Consider the following 20,757-nt stretch of genomic DNA (forward strand, 5'->3'; position numbering starts at 1 on the left):
ATTTTACTTACCTTCAAGATTTCCTTCTTCAGGACAGTGGAAATAGCTTCCCTTGTGTTAGCTATGATATCACTGAATTTCAGCAGAAAATTCCAGGTCCTTCGGTTTCTTTCTGATGCAAGAGATCTTAAAAGTCAATTTCAGCTGCTCACGTGGAGAAGTTGCTCTTCTCATACAAGTATTTTTTTCTTAGTGTAAGATGAACTATATGTCCGTTTGTTGTATTTTGTGTGCATTTTTTTTGCAACACATATTGCGAAATAAACTTAGAGGTTGTGAGAGCGTAGTCGCTTGTCGCCAAAATTTCTTTCATAGACCGACAGATGGCGGGCCAGCGGTAGATGGAAACTTGTGTGGTGTCGGCATACTATATTTTCAGTGATCGTATGCACAAATTTTTCTGCTAATATTTAGGCAGACAGTTTAGGACGTTATGCCGTGTACATTTTAGTTCATTGGAGATTCTGAAATACTGTGATTCTTTCTTTTTGACGAACAGTAAATGAAATCAGATTTTATTCTACTTCAAATAATTGTTGTGTACCGTCTCATGGATACGGTTTCGCGAATACGTGAAGTACATCGAGACTTGTAATATCTTTGACTGTGGTATAGAGGTTTATCAATCGCTGACTGCGTATGATCAATGTTACGTGAAAATGGCTACCATACCAAGAACTCATGAAGGTAAAAAAATTAAAGTTTTATTATACCTGTGAAAGTACTTTATTGAAATATTTGTTATACTTTTATTGAGTTTTAAAAATTTTTACAACGTTAATCTCTCCAAACACTGTGAATTTCGAACAGTTGACCTTTGTGTTTACTTTTGTGGAAATATTGCTACAGAATGATCTGTTGTGAAATAGTTAATGAGAGCCGCATAAATATATGTTATAGTTTTTATCACTTTGTCTCCCCGAGTTAATTTGTAGTGTTTGGTATATTCATTCCACGGTGCAAAATTACCGTAAATGTAAGTTTTGATTAGACTTTGATATGGTCTTCAGTATACAAACAAAACAGTGCACAATTTCTGTTTGATGTAAGAAGTTTCAAAAATGTTTACCAGATCTACAACTTATGACCGTCCTTCTTTTAATTTCTTATAGCCTTGACGATACTATGTTTTCAACGTCTTTTGTCGTTTGCAGATATTGAAGCTCAAATTCGCGACATACAAGCCCGAAAGAAGGACTTAAACGAGGAAGTCAATGAAAAGGATCGTGTTGGATTAGGAGAAAGCGGATACTATGATCGTGACATATACGATGGAGGTGGCAGTAAATTTGACGGATACGTCACATCAATTGCTGCAAATGATGAAGTTGAGGTATGTGAAATACAAAAAATGGAATATTTATTTCTTACATTCAGTGATAAGTTTTGAGTTGACAATCGCATTGCTTTTAATAACGTTAACATTTTTTGATGTAGATGTCTATTTTTTGTCTCCATGTTTACAGGACGAAGACTATGACGTAGTATCCTTCAGCCAAAATAAGAGAGCAGGCTACACAGCCCCAGCTGCTCTTCTTAATGATGTTGCTCAGGTAGGTTTTGTCTGTGAATAGGACATATTTGAATGTCCTTTATTGTGTAGTTTGCTAACAGAAGCGATGGTATAGTATTAAAACAGAAAAAAAAATAAACGTGTGCTCTTGTAAACTTAAGATGTGACAGTTTAGGAAGCTGCATAAACACCTCAACTAGAAAAATGATTTTCTTAGAAACATGTCCTCGACTTTTCCCAACTTTGTTCCTTGCAAATATTTCTGGCCATACTTGTGACAATTCTCATAAACCCGATTCTATAAATGCTGCTCACTGGAGATAAGTTTTGACCTTAGTTCAGAAAACTGACACTGTTCACAAATTTGCTATGTTGTGTAACACTAATTTGAACAAGTTGCAGAGTAGTTCTAAATGAATGGATAATGTGTTTGGCAACACTGCTGATTCATCTGTCCGTCAACATTATAATTGTACTTATAGGTTGGAGATTTTGTGTTTTGAAGATGATGGAAAATAAATGGAGAAACTTCTCATACTTTTGACCTGTGACGTAAGGGTGTGGTCGTGTGTGACGTCATGATGGCGCGGAGTTTGGTTTGTGTGTGTGGCGTGTTTTGTAGATGTCGTCGTGTTGTGGTTTGTTGTGCTCTCTGGTGGTATGTTCAGGGTTTTTGTTTGTGTGGTGTAATAGGCTCAGTTTGCTTTTGCTAATTATCCAGAATTATTCGAGTGTCGGCTGTGTTTGTAGTGGAATCCGTTTCAGTGCGTTAACGATTTTGTGTGAAGGTTAATTTAGTGTTGTTCACTGTACATCGTGTGGTAATTTTAGTAAAATTAATCGGTTGTTTCTGTTCAGGAATGGACATGACGGATAAAATTAAGTGTGCAGGTCAAGGGAAGTGTTCGATCCCATCGTGTGGCTGTGTATGTTGATATTGGTATCGGGAGATGGTTTTTGAGCTGTATAGTCCAAGGGAAGTATTTGATCCTAATTTATGGGATCGGGAGCTGCTGTTGAGCTAAATAGGTCAAGGGAAGTGTCCGATTACAGATGATATTGTGTTTGGTGGTATTTGAGGAGTTTTGTGATGTCGGTTTTTCCATCGTTTTGTATGGTGGTGGGTGTCTAAATTTGTTTATATTTAGTTTGTCCTCACCCAAAAACCCCGTATTTCCCGCGCTTGTCCCGTTAGTGTCATTAGGCTTGTGTGTATGTTTGTTTTTCGATGTATTTTTGTCCTCATAATGTGTACGTAACGACTTTATATGCGCCATATTGGAATCGTGGTTTATAGTCGTTTCCGTTTTATTTGTGACTTCATGAGTCAAAGCAGACGGGCGGGATCGGACGCTTCCTTATTTCCCTAATTTACCCACATGTCTGTCAGTCAACGTACGTGCAGTTGTCATTGCTAATTAAGCACATGTAGGAGTTTAGTGGTTCGATTATTACCCCCCTGTAACCAGTTATGTGCCTGGAATTTAATATGAATTGTATAGTTTCTGCTGTTCAATCCTGAGGAGATTTTTTGTAAGTGATGTTGGTTGGAATATAATAGTCAGTCACCTCCCTCCACCCACCCTCTCCTGTCCCCCACTCCCCCCTTTTCCAAAATCTTCTGAACAGCAGTAGGCAGATTTGTTCACTACATGAAACTCGTTCTTCTTTTGTAATGACACTATTCTGGGCTAAGAATAGCGAAGCAGAGTGGAGCAAAGTAGGGGCAATGGTGTCAGTTCACTGGTGCCTCGAGATGCAAGAGCTTTGCATTTCCATACTATCTTTTTGTACTCCCTGTTAACATGCAATATTGAATTTGCATTACACGATCTGTGTTGCATAAAGAGCGCAACCAGTGTAAGTCATGTTTAATTGGGTTATTCAATGCAAACAGGGTGCTCAAATGGTCTAAACCCTTCTTGTAAATACAATAACACGAAAGTAATATAAGCATCAACTGCTCTAAGTATTTACTGATCACTTTAACATGCATGCAGTTTTCCGTACTTGGGCAGAGTGGTATTCCTTAACAGTGGGATGACATTTATTACAGATGTTAGAAATCAGAAATATGTTCTGTATAACTGCTTTAAACTAAGCAGCAGTGTCTATGACATCATCACTTTTTGCTCGGAAACCTGAGTTGAGTCTCTGGCAGTGTCCAGTTATAACTGTAATCCTGTCACTTGTTTTGTCAGGTATATGATGAACTCTACCAGCAAAAAAAGGACAAGTATCAAAGTTCATAGCTACAAGCCCATTGTTTGCTCATAAACACAAGTTGCCGTGACTAGAAGAATACATAAATAGTGCTCTTCTTGGTCACATAGATATAACAGCAATGTTGGTGTGTACTTCTGTTTTCATTTGACTGAGCATATATGTTCTCTCATGGGGGGGGGGGGGGGGAGGGGGGGAGGTGGAATAAACAAGAATACAATCTTTTTTTTTATCATTGGAGGAGCTTTGTATGTTTTTTCATCTGGATGGTGGACTACTGCATTGAACTTTCCAGGCAGTAGACTTTCTCTAATGGAGCACATTTGCAATTGTATATACTGCATCATTTAATTTTCGTCTTGCGCTCTCCTCAGTATCACAAAACACAGCTTCATTAGAAGTCATCTGAACCTGACAACTGGTCATTTCACCCTGCCAGTTCTATGTAAGTAGGAAGTGATTGAAATGCCACAGTATTCAGACTTGTGGAACTATAATGGTAGGAAGAAAGCCAATATAGCACTGATGAAACAGCAGTGCTTTGGTTTCTAAGATATGCAGCTCAACATTAGACTCATATTCGCTCTGTTTCGGATGTCTAGCAGACATTTCACTCAAAATATTAAATACGAACCATGTCTACAAACAGCGAAGAAGACGAATTATGACAGAGGGTAAATTCTACTTGGTTCAGAATCACTTCCTTCCTCAACATCTGTGCTGTGCTCCCTGGAAGAATCACTTGAAATACTGAAGAATATAATTATATTTGCAATACTACCTTCTATATTCAGTCCCCTTTTTTTCCCAAGGCTGCTTTAAAAGCTGCTATTGTGTGGTGTATAGCTTTACTCCACATCTCTGGCTTTGTTTGTGCCAATGGTTCCTCTGAATTTCTGCTACTGTGAGTGGGAGTGGTATGGCGGGTGCCTAAGAATCTTGTGACTGTGTCCGTTGGACATCTCATTAACAAGTTTCTGTTTAACTGTGGCATATTTAGTTTCAAGACTTCAAGCCTTGTCGTAGACATCAGCTTGCACATAACAGTGTTATGTTTTAAGCATTCAAACAGTTCACTTTCTCATTTCCATTGTTGGAGCTTTCTATTTAATACATACATGAGTGGTATGTAGCATTATCCAGTACAGTGACAGCTGATTAGAGTTTCCCAATACTTGCTCCATGAACCACTTCAGAAAACTATCATTATTCATCTCCTCATGTTAGTCACTTGTGTTCCTTGATTCGTAAATCAGAAGAAAAGCAGAGATCAGTGCAGCAAAGCAATCACTCACTGTATTTGGAAACATATTCAAGACGAACATCAACACGTATATCAATCTTATAAATCAGTCCATATTCTATACTCTGATTTAGAGATAAAGGATAGCGTGTCATTCTAAATTATTTCTGTTGTATTTTTTTTTTTTTTTTTTTTTTTACAGAGTGAAAAGGACTATGACCCATTTGCTGAGCGCCGCCGTCCAACGGTTGCAGAAAAGGAGGATGAGTATCGACAGCGGAGGCGTCACATGATAATTTCCCCTGAGCGGGCTGACCCCTTCGCAGAAGGTTTGTACTGTAGTATACTTTTCAGTTATTGCTACATTTAATTTCCATGCACAATCTGAATTATGTTTATGTTGGAATGTGGTGAGAGGCACTTAAGAAATCAAATGAGAAACATTCTGTAAAGTTGTTGACATGAAAGATTATTGTTGCCTTGAAGTGTGTTTCGTTTATACTTTATGGCATTGTAAGAGTTGGTAGCTTCAATTAAATATTAAATAAATAGCTTGTGAAATAATTAATACTCTCGTCATGTGTGGTATTGAACTGTAACGATTTCTTGAGTTTGCAACAGAAATCTGAAAATGCTGTCTGTATTTAGATGGTGCAATATTGTAAAATTCCAATATTAGTCATTAACGTTGGAAGGTGGTGTTGAAAGAAGCATTAAAAAAATATGTAAATACCAATTCTCAAATGCATGAAGGCTCATTTTTAACATGTGGCTTAGTGCGACTGGGGTCATAAGAGTGAACTAAACATTCTGCAGAAAGATAAAATGTAAAAACTACGGAATATTAAAGGTTGAATCGGAAGGGATTTTACACTGGTCTGCAATTAATGTAGGAGAGAGATAGTAGAAAGAGTGATTTCAATAAATCCATTCATGAAGTCTGCAAATGAAGTAAATGTATGCAATAGAGATGGAAACCATTGCACTCATATGTGTGATGACATGGTCCAGTGAGGAAGCTGAAGATTTAAGTGGATAAAACAAAGTAGTGAGGGTTTGCTGAAGGAATCCTGTAAAGATTCTAGATGTCTCATCAAGTAAAATGAATCACTATTAAATGAAGTATTCTTACTAAACTGGGATGACAATGTGAAGAAGAAGAAGTAGTGTTTCGAAATGCAGTATGTCACCTCATCAAACAGTGCCTTTTACCCAAGTGGAAAATTTTATCACTGTGTATTTGAAGTAAATTTGAAATGTGCCTCTTATTCTGTCTATGAAATCATCTAATCAGTATGGAAATGCCATGGCCAGAATTTGAGGTGGTTATTTATTTACATTTGTGAAATTTTGTTGTGAAGAGAACATATACTGCATCAGCATTAGTATTTAATGTATTGTGAAAAGTTGAGTAAAGTTACATTGGAGGTACTGATTTGAGAGAGAGAGAGAGAGAGAGAGAGAGAGAGAGAGAGTTTGAAGCTCTAGAGATATGTATAATATAACAGTTGTAAACAGTTCTTGACAGCAGCATGTTGTTAAAAAGAGGCACAAGTTAGGTCTCAGTAATGGGAAGTATGAGAATGAGAAGGTTCTGCAGTATATGACAACAGAAATGAGCAGGGCTAAAATATCTGTGTATAATCTAAATAAAGTAATTGGTACTTTTGTAAAATATAGTTTACTCTGAGTACTTTTTTAAGTAACGAAGACGGGGTAAGGATTTGGCAAACAGTGGCAGCTGTTATAAAGAAAAGTATTAGTTTGCAGCACAAAATCCTCTGAGACTGGGAAGTACAAACAAGAGGCAGTTGCAGAGCTATGTTTAAGTTTTGTAGAAAATAAGTATTCAAATAGTGGGAAAAAATGTGTGTGGAACAGTCGATGAACATTTCCTTAATTTAAGGCTCCGAATGACCCAAAATGAGTTGGCAGGTAAAGAGATGGTCAGTGTTCTATTGGGGGGGGGGGGGGGGGGAGATAGATAAAAGATAGTTAAAAAGTTTGTTGTGGAAGTTGATTCCAACATACCTTGGATGTTAATGAGAGAATTGAATATAACATTTTGCATTAGAGAGTTGTTTACTTTTCGGTAGTCTTCTATAGAAAGTTGATAGATCATTATGTAAATTTACGTTGGCAGTTTATAAGCTCTAAAAAAATTTATTAGAGCTGTTGAGTAAGAAGTATAAAAAATCTTGAGTAGCTCATTGATTAAAAACGAGGAAAAACTTTTGAAATTAGTCATTTCTGTACCATCTGAATTACGTCAAATCTGTTGTTTTCATTAAACTAACCATCTTTGAGGCTTCGTTCACTGGCATGATCTCCCATGATGAATTTTAGAATAGATGTAGTTGGTTCAAATCGTAAGGGTGTCAGGAATTACCATCATTCACCCTCATTAAAAACTTAAACTTTGAGAACTAATCACTCAGAAAAAATTCGGGTCCACAAGACCAACCATTAATGTCATTATTTAAAATTTTATCGGCGCATTTGTGTTTGATATATCTTAACGGTAAAGATAACCCATGTCGGAAAATAACAAGTGTCAAGGTTAGTTTCTCATATTTATTTCAGTCCTTTCGTAGATTAAAAATTATGCAATAATGATGGTAAAAAGTAATTAAAAATTCTTTCAAAAAGAGTATGAAGTAAATTCTTGAGAAATTTCACACATGATTGGCTTTTCTATGGAAAAGTCAAAGTGCAAGTGTAATCGGCCAGGTAACCCAAGAAATATTCAGCACACAGCTGCAAAATTTATAATTGTTCTTTTCAGAAATATTAAGCTGCTGCAATTTAAGCTGTCCTCTTATGATCCGGCCTAACCACACCTTCAGAAAAAACAATAAAAAATATTCGGCTGTCAATATTATATGTGAAAGCTTCCCATAGCTAAACAATGATGTTATTGACTGACTACATAGCATGTCCTATGCTCAGAATATTAGCTATCATTGGCTGGTGAGATCACGTGACAAGCTCAGATTGTTGTCAGTATACCTATACCAAGCCAGGGGATGTTCCTGGTGGATCTTCAGGGGCACTTCTTTCATGGGGCACTCAGAAAGGTTGCCACCTCCATTGTGCCCTTCCCTACCCTGTAACTGACCCCACTACAAAACGTGCCCTATGCATCCGCAACTACATACTCCAGCCACGTCCATTAGCAAAACATGTATAGTTCAAGGTAGGGCACACGCAAAACAGCTTGTCATCTACACCTGACATTTGTTCACTGCACAGTCTTCTACGTTGGTATGCCAACCACCAAACTGGCCGAGCTTGTGAATGGGCACAAATAAACTGTCCGCCTGGGGCTGCCCAAGACCCAGTGATGGAGGATACCCTCCAGCATAACTCTGGAACCTAGGCACCTGCTACACCACACAAGCTGGTTGGATCCTCCCACCCAACACCTCTGACTCAGAACTGTGCAGGTAGAAACTTGCACTCCAGCACGTCCTTCCATCCCGCACCATCACATAGGACTCAAGCTACGTGAACCTCTATCTTCTCTTTGGTCTTTTACTCAACTAATTATTTTTCTCTTCTTCATTATTGTTATTCATCTTTCTCATCTAGCATAGATCTGTTTACGTCTCATTCTCTCCTTTTTGCGTTGAAGTTGACACAGTATTTACGATGCACAATCTTTTGACACCATTTACTCCATCCACTTTTAATTTTGTTCCTCCCTCTCCCCTCCTGATGAAGGTTTTTTATTTTCTTATTTTATTTATTTTCATCATTGTTTTGTGTGACTGTTCCCTGCACTGATGGTGAGTGTAGGTAATTACTGGCCAACTTCTCTGTCTCTTTGTATATTAGTCTCATCTGTTTAAGAGTGTCCCCTTTTCATGAATCATAGGGTACATACACTGTTTCTTTGCAACTTGTTTTGGGCCTGCTGACTGTGGAAGCTATCTAGAGAGGTGATGCTGTGGTTAAGACACAAATCTCTCATTCAGGAGGACAGTGCTTCAGATCTACTTCGTGCAATCCATCTTTAGGTTCTCCCTGGTTTCCATAAATCACTTAAGGCACTATTGTAATGGTGTCTTTATCAGCCTTCCCTATCCAAGTTTGTGCTGTGTCTTTAATGACCTCGTTGTTATTCCTGCCTCACTTCTCACTTTCTCCCACAGAACATAGCTGTGTCACGCAGAGCTTTGTGGTGAAGTAACACACAAGTAAGAATGGGACTTACATATTGAAACATTAACTGATTTATCTATGTTGATCATGCAGTCCCTGAAATGCATTTGTTTTTGTTTCGGTTTTGTGAGGGGTGTAGTCATCGTAGCATGTAAAATATGGTATTTTGTACCTCATTGATTTCCTGACAATCTCCGAGAATATAGACTTATTGCGTCTGCAGGTGTCTTTGGATGTAAGTTCACGAAGTGGTGCCTACAGTGTGAACATAACCTAGCTAGTGGTAGTTTAACAAAATGATTGTAATGATTCATGTGTTGAGTGAAGTGAGTGTTAATTCAGAATTTTAAAAAAAAGTAACATCTTTGACTATAAGGAATTCTGATGTGGTACACAGCACACTTGTGCTAGTGTGACTGCAAAGCACGAACTAGTCATTGTCTCACAGCATCACTTTTTCTCTTTAGTTCCATTCCCAAGAAAGTGAATTCTCATTCATCAAAAATATTAGCTTAGGATTCTGCTGATACAGATTATACAGAATTAAGGCTTCCAGGAGTAGTTGATAAGATAGATGCACTTTTTTTTACGTGTATTGTCCTTGTCGCTAAAAAAACTTGAGAGGAAAATAGCTCTTTTGTGGAAACAGTATCTTTGAAATGATTCAGATTCATCTCCTGATATTTTCTATTGTTTCCCCAGGTACACAACATCATAAACTGAGCTAAGGCCAACTAATTCACAACTACACAAAGTTTCACCATGTGCATGTGAAGCCTGTTATGACCAAGCCTAAAACAGAGTATCTTATTTTGAATGCAATAGATGAAAGGTTAATCTTCACATGGATAAATGCTTTGTCACGTACCGTGGACAAATGAATTGTATGTGATTATTTCTGCCCCTATAAGTAATTGGAATAACTGTACATTCTCATAATGTATATAAAGTTATGTATGAGAAGCATGAAAATTTACTGGAAAAACACATAAAAGAAAATTTATTTTGGAGTTATGTAATTTTGTTATAATAGCAAAGCTATATTATAATTGAGTGCCTAAGGAGTTGGAGTAACTCTTCTCACTAATCACTGTTTGAAGTAGATTTTCCTTAAAGTCTTCACAGTAAAGTCCTGCACTTATTATCCACTCAAGGAACAGCACATTTAAGACATTAAAATGTTATAAGTTAGAGCAGGGACGCAAGCATTAAAACAAAGTTTTTGAAAATGGCCACAGGTCTTGCTTTGTATCTTTTTGTTGACTAATTTTACCTATCAAATGAGAAAGGGCGTAATCAGGATACCCACTGTAAAAGATATAAATTGAGCTAATACAGAAAATTTACATTGACGTAATGTGAAGTACAAAAGGCGCTCAAAAAGTTTTGCATGGTCATTTTTTTATTTTTTTCAGAAGGAGAATGAAATTTTTTGTCAACATACTTGAAACATTTAGCTATACATTGAGCCTACTCAATGTAGCCTCCATGTGCTGTGACATGTCTGGCCCAACATTCTTTCCATGATGTAAATGCACTTTGGTAAAATTCTGGGGATTGACTGTTACACCATTGCTTGACGCAGGAAATAAGGTCTTTCTTACTATCAAATGCTTTACTGTGCAGGTGGGCCTTCAGATGACCAAGAGGTAAAAATCAGACTAAGCCAAACCTGGACTTTAGGGAGGGTGAGGAACAATTTTCCAACCCATTGTCCTGATTTTTCTCCTGCGTCGTAAGGACTGTATGGGGTTTGGCATTTCATGGTGTAATCTGATGAGAGCTGACCTGAAGCTGAGGTCTGAGAGTCATGATGGCATGTCACAGCTTGTCCAATGACAAACAGTAATGGTCCTGGTTAATTATGGAGTCAGGTTCTAGAAGGTCAATGAAAATGACACCACACTGACCCCAGAAGTAGGCGGCGATCACGTTTCAGCCTGCTGTTCGTGAAAGTCTTTGTTTCTTCTTCCAAGGGGAACCCGGATGACGCCACTCCATGGATTGGGTTTTGCTCTCAGGTTCAGACAGAAACAACCGTATTTCGTCCTGGGTAATGATGCCATCAAAACATTGTTTCCACTCTTCAGTAAAGGTCTTCATGAGACCCTTGCACACATTCTTCCTCATCATTTTCATTTTTATTGTCATTAATCTAGGCACCTTAGTGACTATACCAGTGATACCATACTACCCAGTGACAAAGGTGTCATTTCAGCAAGCTGTCGTGTCGTCAAACATCTGTCATTTTTGATGATTTGATCAATGGTTTCCTCATTCACATCACTCGCTGCCGTCGATGATCTGCCGCATCATGGATTGTCCAGAGAGAAATCACCTTCTTTAATCCTCTTCAACTACAACTGGATACTGCTGCGATCCACTGTGTCCTCCCCATAAACTGGGAGCAACTTCCCGTGAATCGATGTAGCAGAGTCATTGCTGGTCTTGAAGAGGAACTCCATCACCTACCATTGTCACAACATGTCTACTTCAATGTCCATTATGGCTCACTTGTAAATGAAAGAAAATAATTTTATATACCGTCTTATCGCTAAATGTTCCAAGTATGTTCACAAAAAATTTCATTGTCCTCCTGCAAAAAATAAGAAAATTAGAGAAGACTGTGCAAAGCTTTTTGAATGTCCTTTGTACATAATGTGGTTACAGTATTGTGACTTCAGTTTAAAGTACATTTACACAGAAGTAAATGATGACATTGATATTGCCAAGATGAAATTGAATGTACAACAGTACTTGTAACATCCATGGTATTTTGTATCCAAAGATAATTTACAACTACAGGGAATAAAATTTACTTTTTATCACCTCTTTTTATGGATGTGTGTATGGACATCTCATATCTGTACTTATCTGCTTCTCTTTCAAAAAATATGAGTTCATCTGTAAAACTTAAAATATCATTCAAAGTACATTATAAAAAAATACATATTTAACATATCTATACAAAAATGCTTTTTAAAAATATTTTTGTTAGGATAATGTGACAGATATTTTATTTTGATTGCTTATCTACAGCACTTCATCACATAACTGGTAGAACCCATGTGAATTAAATTCGTTTTTCTTAATTTAATAAATTATTTAGGTTTTTCTTCTTTTTTACAAAAATTCCGAATTCTTCCAGAACAATTAACAGTGGGCCTTTATCTGCAGAATAGATAATTTTCATACTGTCTTTTATCTCACGAACTGTACATTTGTAATACCGAGGGCATGGGGGAAGCCATTAAGAAAAATTTATGGTAAAATGCTGTATAAACTTTTGCCCATTGCTAGACCATCCCCCATGCAATAAATTTTTCCATGAAAGATAAATTACCTGACATAAAGGCTAACATGCAAAAGGTCTAACAGCTGTACAATCTCACCTACTGCTATAGTTTTATTCTGTAATAAATTATTATTAATTATTTCTAATGTTTCATCAATTGGTATGTTCATAAGCATACTAATAACATTCCAAGAGGTGAAAATCGCATCTTTTGGATTCTTATTTGCTGCATTGTTAGCAGACTGGATGCAGTTTTTAACGGTGAAAGTTTTGTCAGATTTTTACATACTTTTAAGCTTTTCATTGCATATGTAATTTAGTCCACATAGGGAGCATAACAGATCATACTAAAAGATGTTGCCCGAGACAGAAAGTAAAAGTAGCATTTCTGATTAGCAGTGCCCTTAGACATGGAGCAAAAAAAAAAAAAAATACATGAAGAGAATGTACAAAAGAATAAACACAGTAAGTCGGGAGTGTATAAAATGAATTGCCAAAATTGTCAGAGCACATACATTGGCCAAACTGGAAGAGTGTTTAAAGAACATTACAGTTTAAATTCAAATCATACAGCATACATACATTGCGTGAGATTCAAGATAGTATAAAAATCACGCACTATGCAGATAAAGGCCCTCTGTTAAATGTTTTGAAAGAATTGAAAATGTTCGTAAAAAGAAGAAAAACTGCGAAATTTACTAAACGAACAAAACAGATTTAATTTGCATGTGTTATACCAGTCATTTGATGAAGAGGTGTTGATACGCAACCAAAATATAGTGCCTGCCGTATTATCCTAACAGAAATATTTTTAAAAACGGTGGATTTGAATGCATCTTTGTATAGATGTATCAAGTATGAATTTTTATAATGTATTTTAAAAGATATTTAATTTTTTTAACGTATTCATATTTTTTGAAAGACGAGCAGACATTTACGGATATGAGATGATAAAATATAATTATAACTTATATTTATGTACACTATACCATGGAAGTTACAACTACAGTTGTACAGTCAATTTCATGTTTGGCACTGTCAGCATTATCATTTACTACTGTACTTTAAATGTAAGTTTACATACTATACTACAGTCAGCTTAATGTTCAGAGCTGTAAGCCAGCTTTAACTGTAAGTTACCATAGAGAATGTAGTTTAGTAACATCAATGTAAATTTTCCAATTTATCTCAGTTTGTGTCTTTTACATTGTATATCCCTATGATGATCTTGTTCATTTGAAGGGCAAAACCATTAATAAAAAAATACAAAGCATGACTTACGGCTGTTATCAAAAACTTACAACTAAGTTTATGTTTGTATGAGCAGATCATCAGTGCAGAACGGCATAATGATGTAAGATGGTCATGATGATGTCAGTTCACTGTGTGTTCCAAATGTTACGGGATGCTAAAGGAGAAAGTCTAGGGCTAATAGGACAGTTTCATCATATCACAAACTTGTACAAACACACAGCAACTTTGTCTCTCAGTATTGCATTAGATATGCCTTACATTAAAGTGTGTTGTCTGAATGAACCTTTGTGACAAATTAACTGTGTGCTGGATCAAGGTTTGAATGTTGCCTTTTCTATTCATGAATGACTGGTGTGTACACCTCAAGGATTGATCGAAATCGTCAGCAACGACAGCAACACTTACTTTGTTTAAAAAGGTCCAGCGCACAGTTTCCTCATATTGGTTTGCTTGTAAAATATATTATGAAAAGTTAATCATTAGTGTGGGATCCCTAACTTATGGAATTTATGGCTCATATTCAAGATATGTTGTGCAGGACAAGAACAGTGTGATCATACTGAAAGAGAGTAGTGTCATCAGAGATAGAAAACTTCTGATTTCTTAGATCAGGTTGAAATGCCAATTACTTCATAAATGAAGTTGTTTACAAAATTTCAGGGACTAGTTTCATTCATATCAAAAATATTTGGATAGCTCATATCACTCACCAAAAGATTGTACAGAGAATATTTATTGTGGAGTTTGTGGAAATAAAAATAGTTCTCCTACATTTAACAGGTGAATGAAAAGTGTGGTAATGAGCACAATCGGTAACGTAAGTTAATTCCAGAGTGCAGATCTTAAGCAGTCGCACTATATTTTCTTATTTCGTGTTACATGTATCTTTACTGTGTTGCAGGCTTCTCTGGCTACTGAATTACTCACTAATAGTTTTGAAGAAAGTTAACCTGATACATCCTTTCTGGGATGTGGTTTTATTCTTTTTACACCAAGTTTGGCATAATATTGTCACAGGGTCATAAACACCTGACCTCGTTGTCCACTTGGTTCTTGCAGGTGGGCACTTTCCAATTTTTGGCTCTTGAGTTCACTTTTCTTGGGTTGTTATTTGTCTTTAAATAGTGTTTGTTACCTACAGACTTGAGCTTAGTGCAGCCTTTAAGAGCAATATTCACAATTTGTATAACGGGCCTTCTTCAGAGACACTTAAGAATTTGTACTGTTATATCCTGTAAACTTGTTTCTTACAACTCACTGTCATTGCTGCAGGATTATATTCATTGTTGTCTGTACTTTGCAACTACTGTTATTCCTGACAGTTACTTTAAAGGGATACGTTAATTGCATGACATTCATAAATAATGCAAGTAGAAACATGGCACATACTCATCAATTGTTTGTAACGAAATGCTTGCTGTTTTCATCCCTTATTCGGAGCTCAAACTGAAGTCAGCCTGGAATTCAGAAATTGGAAGATTGTTTTCCTTGACATTAGCGTAGTAGTTGGAGATTTTGTGGGGAGACGTTATGACGCTCTTTTTTCCAATTTTTAAACACTTGCTTCCTTTATCTATTTTCTACTCAGTTTTAGTTTTGTGTCTGCCATCATGTGTATAGTTCTATCTTTTCAGGAGATGCACGATTCTGTTGCATTTGTTCCTCTTTAGTTACAGCGGCGCCCCATTTGTTCATATACAAATAATTCTTTAATGTTTGATTTTCTATTATAGCCAACTAATAAAGTCTCACCTCGTAGTTTCACCTCATACTTGTATGGATTTAGTTCAAATTTAGCAAACTTCCCTCCTCTGCTGCATCTGAATCTTTACTAGGAGACACCTGGGATTTAGAAACCAGAAGATTTTATTCTGTTACTCTCTTGTATCATAACTTTTGAATAAAATTCGCATCACATTTGCTTTCTGAAGACAAGTGTAATATCTCACAGCACACCTCATTTGATTTCTGTGCCAAGTTTGTAATGAATTAACCTTTTTTTTTTTTTTTCATTGTAGCACTCTGAACTGTATGATCAGTTGTATGAGCATATTTGTCACAAAAGGGAAAAAAAATGCTCACCACATTCCAGTGTCAAAACTTGCACAAACACGATTTATTACGAGTGAATGGATGTATGTATGTGTGATTTAGGCATTTTGAGGTAGGCAGGCAGTAGTAGTCTTATTGGGTTTACATACATGTAGCATGTATGCGCGTATGTAGTGTGGTTGGTTTCCATTTAGCTTTCTTTATTAAATTGTAATTTAAAAGTTTAAAAGATAAGTAGGCTTTTGTTCTGTCATGGCTGGGGAGGGTTCATTTAGTATGTGGGGTGGGTTGGTTTGCAAGTTAGCCTTTACTAATGATCTTCAATTTTCTTTCCCTTTGAGGAAATCCTTCAGCGCAGTCAAGGAACATCATCGCCAAACTGGAAATTTCGAGGACTGGTCTATATTGTAACAAAACATTCACAAATCTTACATTTCATTATTTCTGACAACACTTTCAAAGATCTAATTAGTGCTTCTGCATGTAAGTGAAATATTTGTTTCCTTAAAAGGCTTTTTCATATTAGACGTGTACAGTACAGAAGATACAGGGATGGCATATTAATTGTGAATGTATTTATCAATTGTATCACATTCAGTAAAGGAATCTGCTGGCAGTGTTTGGCATTGTCCAAATGCTTATCTAAGCATTCAGTCTTGTTTATTTACCTGTCTGTTACTCATCTCTTCACCTATATAGTAAGTGGCTACTTTCATTGCTTTCATTATTTGAGTTCCACCCAGCATTTTACAGTATCATATTAATGTTGTACTACAGTTTTTGTCTTGTAAGTGTAAATCATCTCCTTCACCTTAAAAAGCTGAAAATTGTGTAGTTGGATAAGTGTGGCTGCTGATTACAGCAAATCTTTTTGTCCCTTACAACATTTACTTTAGCTTCAATTTTAATCTCACAATATTGTTTATTCTGATGTATACAATACTGATATTTTTGGTGATTCTGAGCATTTTTTCTATTTCACAGATACTTTATTCTGTGTTCTTCAGTTTGGTCATAAAAAATTGTAGCTGACCTGTCATACAATAGAACAGATTTAGTGCATGCAGCACAAAGATACAGTTTTAGTATTGATTGTTAAGCTAAATGATTGAGTAAAATATGTAGAGTGAGAGCAGATATCAAATTGCTGTCCATTCAACCTGAATCAGTGCAGACTCATGGCTGGATGCTTCTTTAAATAAACCGCAGCAGCTTCTTTACTTCATCCTTCTCTACATTAGTTAGTGCTCAATCTCTTGTGGCCTTGTTGAGAGTGGGACATGAGACTAACTTAACTGCATGTTTTTATTTTGCATTTTAAGATCATATTTTCATGATTTTCAGTCTTGTTATTCAGGTCTTTTATACTTAATTGAAGCAATGTGTCAATTCCTATGCTAGGCAGAGATATTCTGAATCATGAGTTGAGCTGTTTTCTGTTAATTCTGTTTCAAGAACAGGTATCACATAACACTTTGTAAAGTACACTCCAAGACAAAAGAAAGACACGCCATGAAAGAATTATCCAAATGGGATTGAAATCGGTGTATGTGATGTCCATGTACGGGACAGACAAGGTATTACAAGTTCAGAATACTTCTATGATTTATTCAAGGGAAAGAGCATCTGGGCCTTGTGCAAGCAGTTAATTGGCTTGACACTGTTTGATAGGCTTAAGGATATACTCCTGAGGTATATCATGCCAAATTGTGTCCAGTTGGTATGTTAGATTGACAGTCGTGAGATAGTTGGAAGGTGCCGCCCATAATGCTTCAAACGTTCTTAATTGAGGAGAGATGTGGTGACCTCGCTGGCCAAAGTGGGGTTTGACAAGCCTAAAGACAAGCAGTAGAAACTCTTGTCATGTGCAGGTGAGACATTTTGGCTGAAATGTAAGGACAGGATGGCTTGCTATGAAGGACAACAAAATGGGGTGTAGAATATCATCAGCGTAACACTCTGCTGTAAGGGTGCTGTGGATGGCAACCAAAGGCCCCTGCTATGAAAAGAATTGGCTCCACTGACCATCATTCTGTGTTGCCTGGTCATATGGCATGTGACTGTCAGTTTGGTATCACACCACTTCCTGGGGCATCTCCAAGCACGTCTCTGGCCTGTAATCTCATCGACTGGAATAGATTTGTCTTCAGTGATGAGTCCTGCTTCAGATTGAGCCCCAGTGACCAGTGAAGGTGTGTTTAGAAACGCCCCAGACAGCAGTGGGATACCGCCCTGCCTGTTGCCCACCATATGGCTTGACAACTAGGATTTATGGGCTGGGTGCCATGTCTCTTCATAGCAGGACCCCTTTGGTTCTCATCTGCAGCACCCTTACAGCACAGTGTCAATTTTAATCAAATTCTACACCCTGTTTTGATATCCTTCATGGCTCGCCATCCTGGGATAATATTTCAGCAAGATAATGGCCCCCCCACATATGGCGAGAATTTCTACTGCTTGTCTTCGAGCTTGCCAAACCCTGCCTTGAAAAGCAAGGTCACCAGATCTCTCCACTATTCAGAATGTTTGGAGAATTGTGGGCATGGCCCTCCAACCAGCTCTAGATTTTGACAATCTAAGCTGCCAATTGGACAGAATTTGGCTGGATATGTCTCAAGAGGACATGCAACAACTCTGTTAGTCAATAACTGCTTGCATAAGGGCCAGATGTGGATCAAGACATTATTGACCTGCTCAGTTTGTGAAGCTGTTTCTCTTGAATAAATCAGACAATTTTTCTGTAATTGTATTTGTATGTCTGTAGATGTACATCACATTTACCAATTTGTCCCATTCAGATAATACCTTTATGGTGAGTTGTTTTTTCTGCCTTGGAATGTATTATCAGTAATAAAGACCAGCAGGAAAGTTATGCATGGGAAAGTAGATGTGCTATGTACAATTATTTATGTAAATGTGGTCTGCAAAAATAAAAAAACATAAAATTTGAGGTTGATGAAAGGGCATTCAACTGACTCTACTAATTATGTGGTACAACTTGACCATCAGGAAGGTTGCATTGATGGTCCCATCCTTGTGGATTACAAACTTGTTTGTTAATGGAAAAAAGTGTGTGTGTTGGGGGCGGGGGGTGTTAAATTGTGGGGGGGCCCAGTTTCGTTTCCCGGCAGGGGACTGGGTGTTGTGTGATTTTCATCAGTACTGGCACTCAAGTCACTGAAGTGGCATCAACTAAGAAGACTTAAAATACAGCGACTGAACCCTGAAGGGGATATCTCGGCCAGTAAATGCCATATGATCATTTCATTTCACTATCCAGAGATGAGGAGGCTTTCACAGAATAAACTAGTAAAGGAGGTTGCTTCTAACTGGTCTTTGGGCATATTAGAACTACTAAACATAAGAAGAAAAGGGTAGATAAAGCCATGAGAGTGACAGTATAATGCCACAGTATAGCTTCTTGAATTCCGTTGGAGACAAATATGATTGTTTGATGCAGTGTCTTGCTCTCTCAGCAGGAGACTGCAATATAAAATGGGTATTTCTTATATCAGTTGGTAGTTGGATAAAATCTGCTAATTACACCCTACATTTCAGAATTAATATGCCGTCCAGTTATAAATGATAACACTGTTTTTATTGTGCATAAGTAAGAGGGATATTTTCCTGATAGTGATACACAATTTCCACTTTTAACAATCTTCCTCTGTTGGAATGTTCTCCTTTGCCTAAAATCTGATATTTTTTAATAGAATCTAAATTAGAATTTTAAGCTTTACAGAATGTTTAGGGTAACAAGGCATGTATATGTTACAGTAGTGTCATGAGGTTGAGGTCTGGTGAGATTCTATGATTTTGAGAGTTGTGGTTAGTGTCATGTATTGAAAGGACTAGCACAATCATTGGATTAAGTGGAGGTACATACCATTATCACATTTGTAAGGAACAAATATTAAAGGGAAGCAGTCCATGTTCTGTCACTTCCAAGGGACATTTTTGTACTGACTTGTTTTTTGTGTTAGGCATTAACATTTAAATATTTTCACATTGCAAGTATATTGTGGAAACAGTAGCAAGGCACAGCCATCCTAAGGAAAGATGAGGGACAGATTCAAGTTTTAATGTTATATGTTGCAGCAAGTTTTGTTTCTGTAAACAGTTAATTGTATTCCCAACAGTTCTTTTCCTGTATGTATCAGACTGATGGTTACAGAGAACTGATTTGGGAAATTGTCAGAAATAAATAGTAGATACATGTAACTCTCACTGATTGAGTTACAAAAAAGAGAACATTCCAGACACCCGGTTGACATTATGATAAATTTGTAATATGAAAAAGCCTCAGAAGATAGGGAAAGTAAAAGTCATTCACAAATTTTAAGAAGTATTTTTACTGGACACAAAGGAAGAACCAACACGGATCATCTGCGGAGAAGCTGCAGGAGAAGTTTTCTTGGGTGTGTGATTGTTGTGTGAGAGTTATCAGAAATCTATTAATCACCCCAGCTTTTTTCTAGGTGGCTATTAAAATTCATCCATGGATCAAGAAGTTTGCAAACAACCGTTTGCTGAAGTGTAGCAGCAGGATGGGCATGTACGTATCTTGGCAAGTTCAACATATGCCCAAGCTCAAGCAGTCTGAAATTTTTCAGTTTTCATTGTCTAGATTTTTTTCTGTAATGGAACATATCATTTTTTTAAATATAGGAAACAAGTCTTATATGTATGTTTGCTGAGAAGGAATTAATCTTATTTTTACCATTCATTTGTTAGCCAAGTTTCCGAATTCATATTCCATATAAAACTTTGCACCGCAATATTCAGTATGTTTTTAGTTTAGATGTTTTGAAACTACAGTGTAAAGATTTTGATTGCTGAACAGCTCCCTAATAACAACTGCAGAGGCTTATTTCTGCTTGTGTGTTCCTTGTTATGTTCTCATGTAATAATGAAGAGCATATCTGTTGCATTTTAGCTTCTGAAAGATCTTGCACTACTACTGCCTACATATTTAGGTACTTGGTAAAAAGTCAGTAATTTTGCTTCAGTGTA

General features: G+C 36.9%; 1 protein-coding gene across 2 annotated transcripts in view; it reads left to right on the forward strand.

Annotated features, from left to right (window-relative positions):
• Positions 1 to 335: 335 nt before the first annotated feature.
• The window catches only part of LOC126354799 (splicing factor 3B subunit 1), a 66,755-nt gene continuing 46,333 nt past the window's right edge, over positions 336 to 20,757 (forward strand). Inside the window, exons 1-4 of one of the 2 annotated variants that reach the window (XM_050004712.1) lie at positions 336 to 687; positions 1,155 to 1,333; positions 1,467 to 1,553; positions 5,182 to 5,308. In XM_050004712.1, the coding sequence (XP_049860669.1) occupies positions 660 to 687; positions 1,155 to 1,333; positions 1,467 to 1,553; positions 5,182 to 5,308 (421 nt within the window). In that variant the 5' untranslated portion in view covers positions 336 to 659. Of the gene's footprint in view, positions 688 to 1,154; positions 1,334 to 1,466; positions 1,554 to 5,181; positions 5,309 to 20,222; positions 20,300 to 20,757 lie in introns of those variants that run through there. The other variant, XM_050004714.1, reaches the window with a different exon arrangement.

The sequence above is a fragment of the Schistocerca gregaria genome, chromosome 3 (assembly GCF_023897955.1).
Source record: "Schistocerca gregaria isolate iqSchGreg1 chromosome 3, iqSchGreg1.2, whole genome shotgun sequence".
NCBI lineage: Eukaryota > Metazoa > Arthropoda > Insecta > Orthoptera > Acrididae > Schistocerca > Schistocerca gregaria.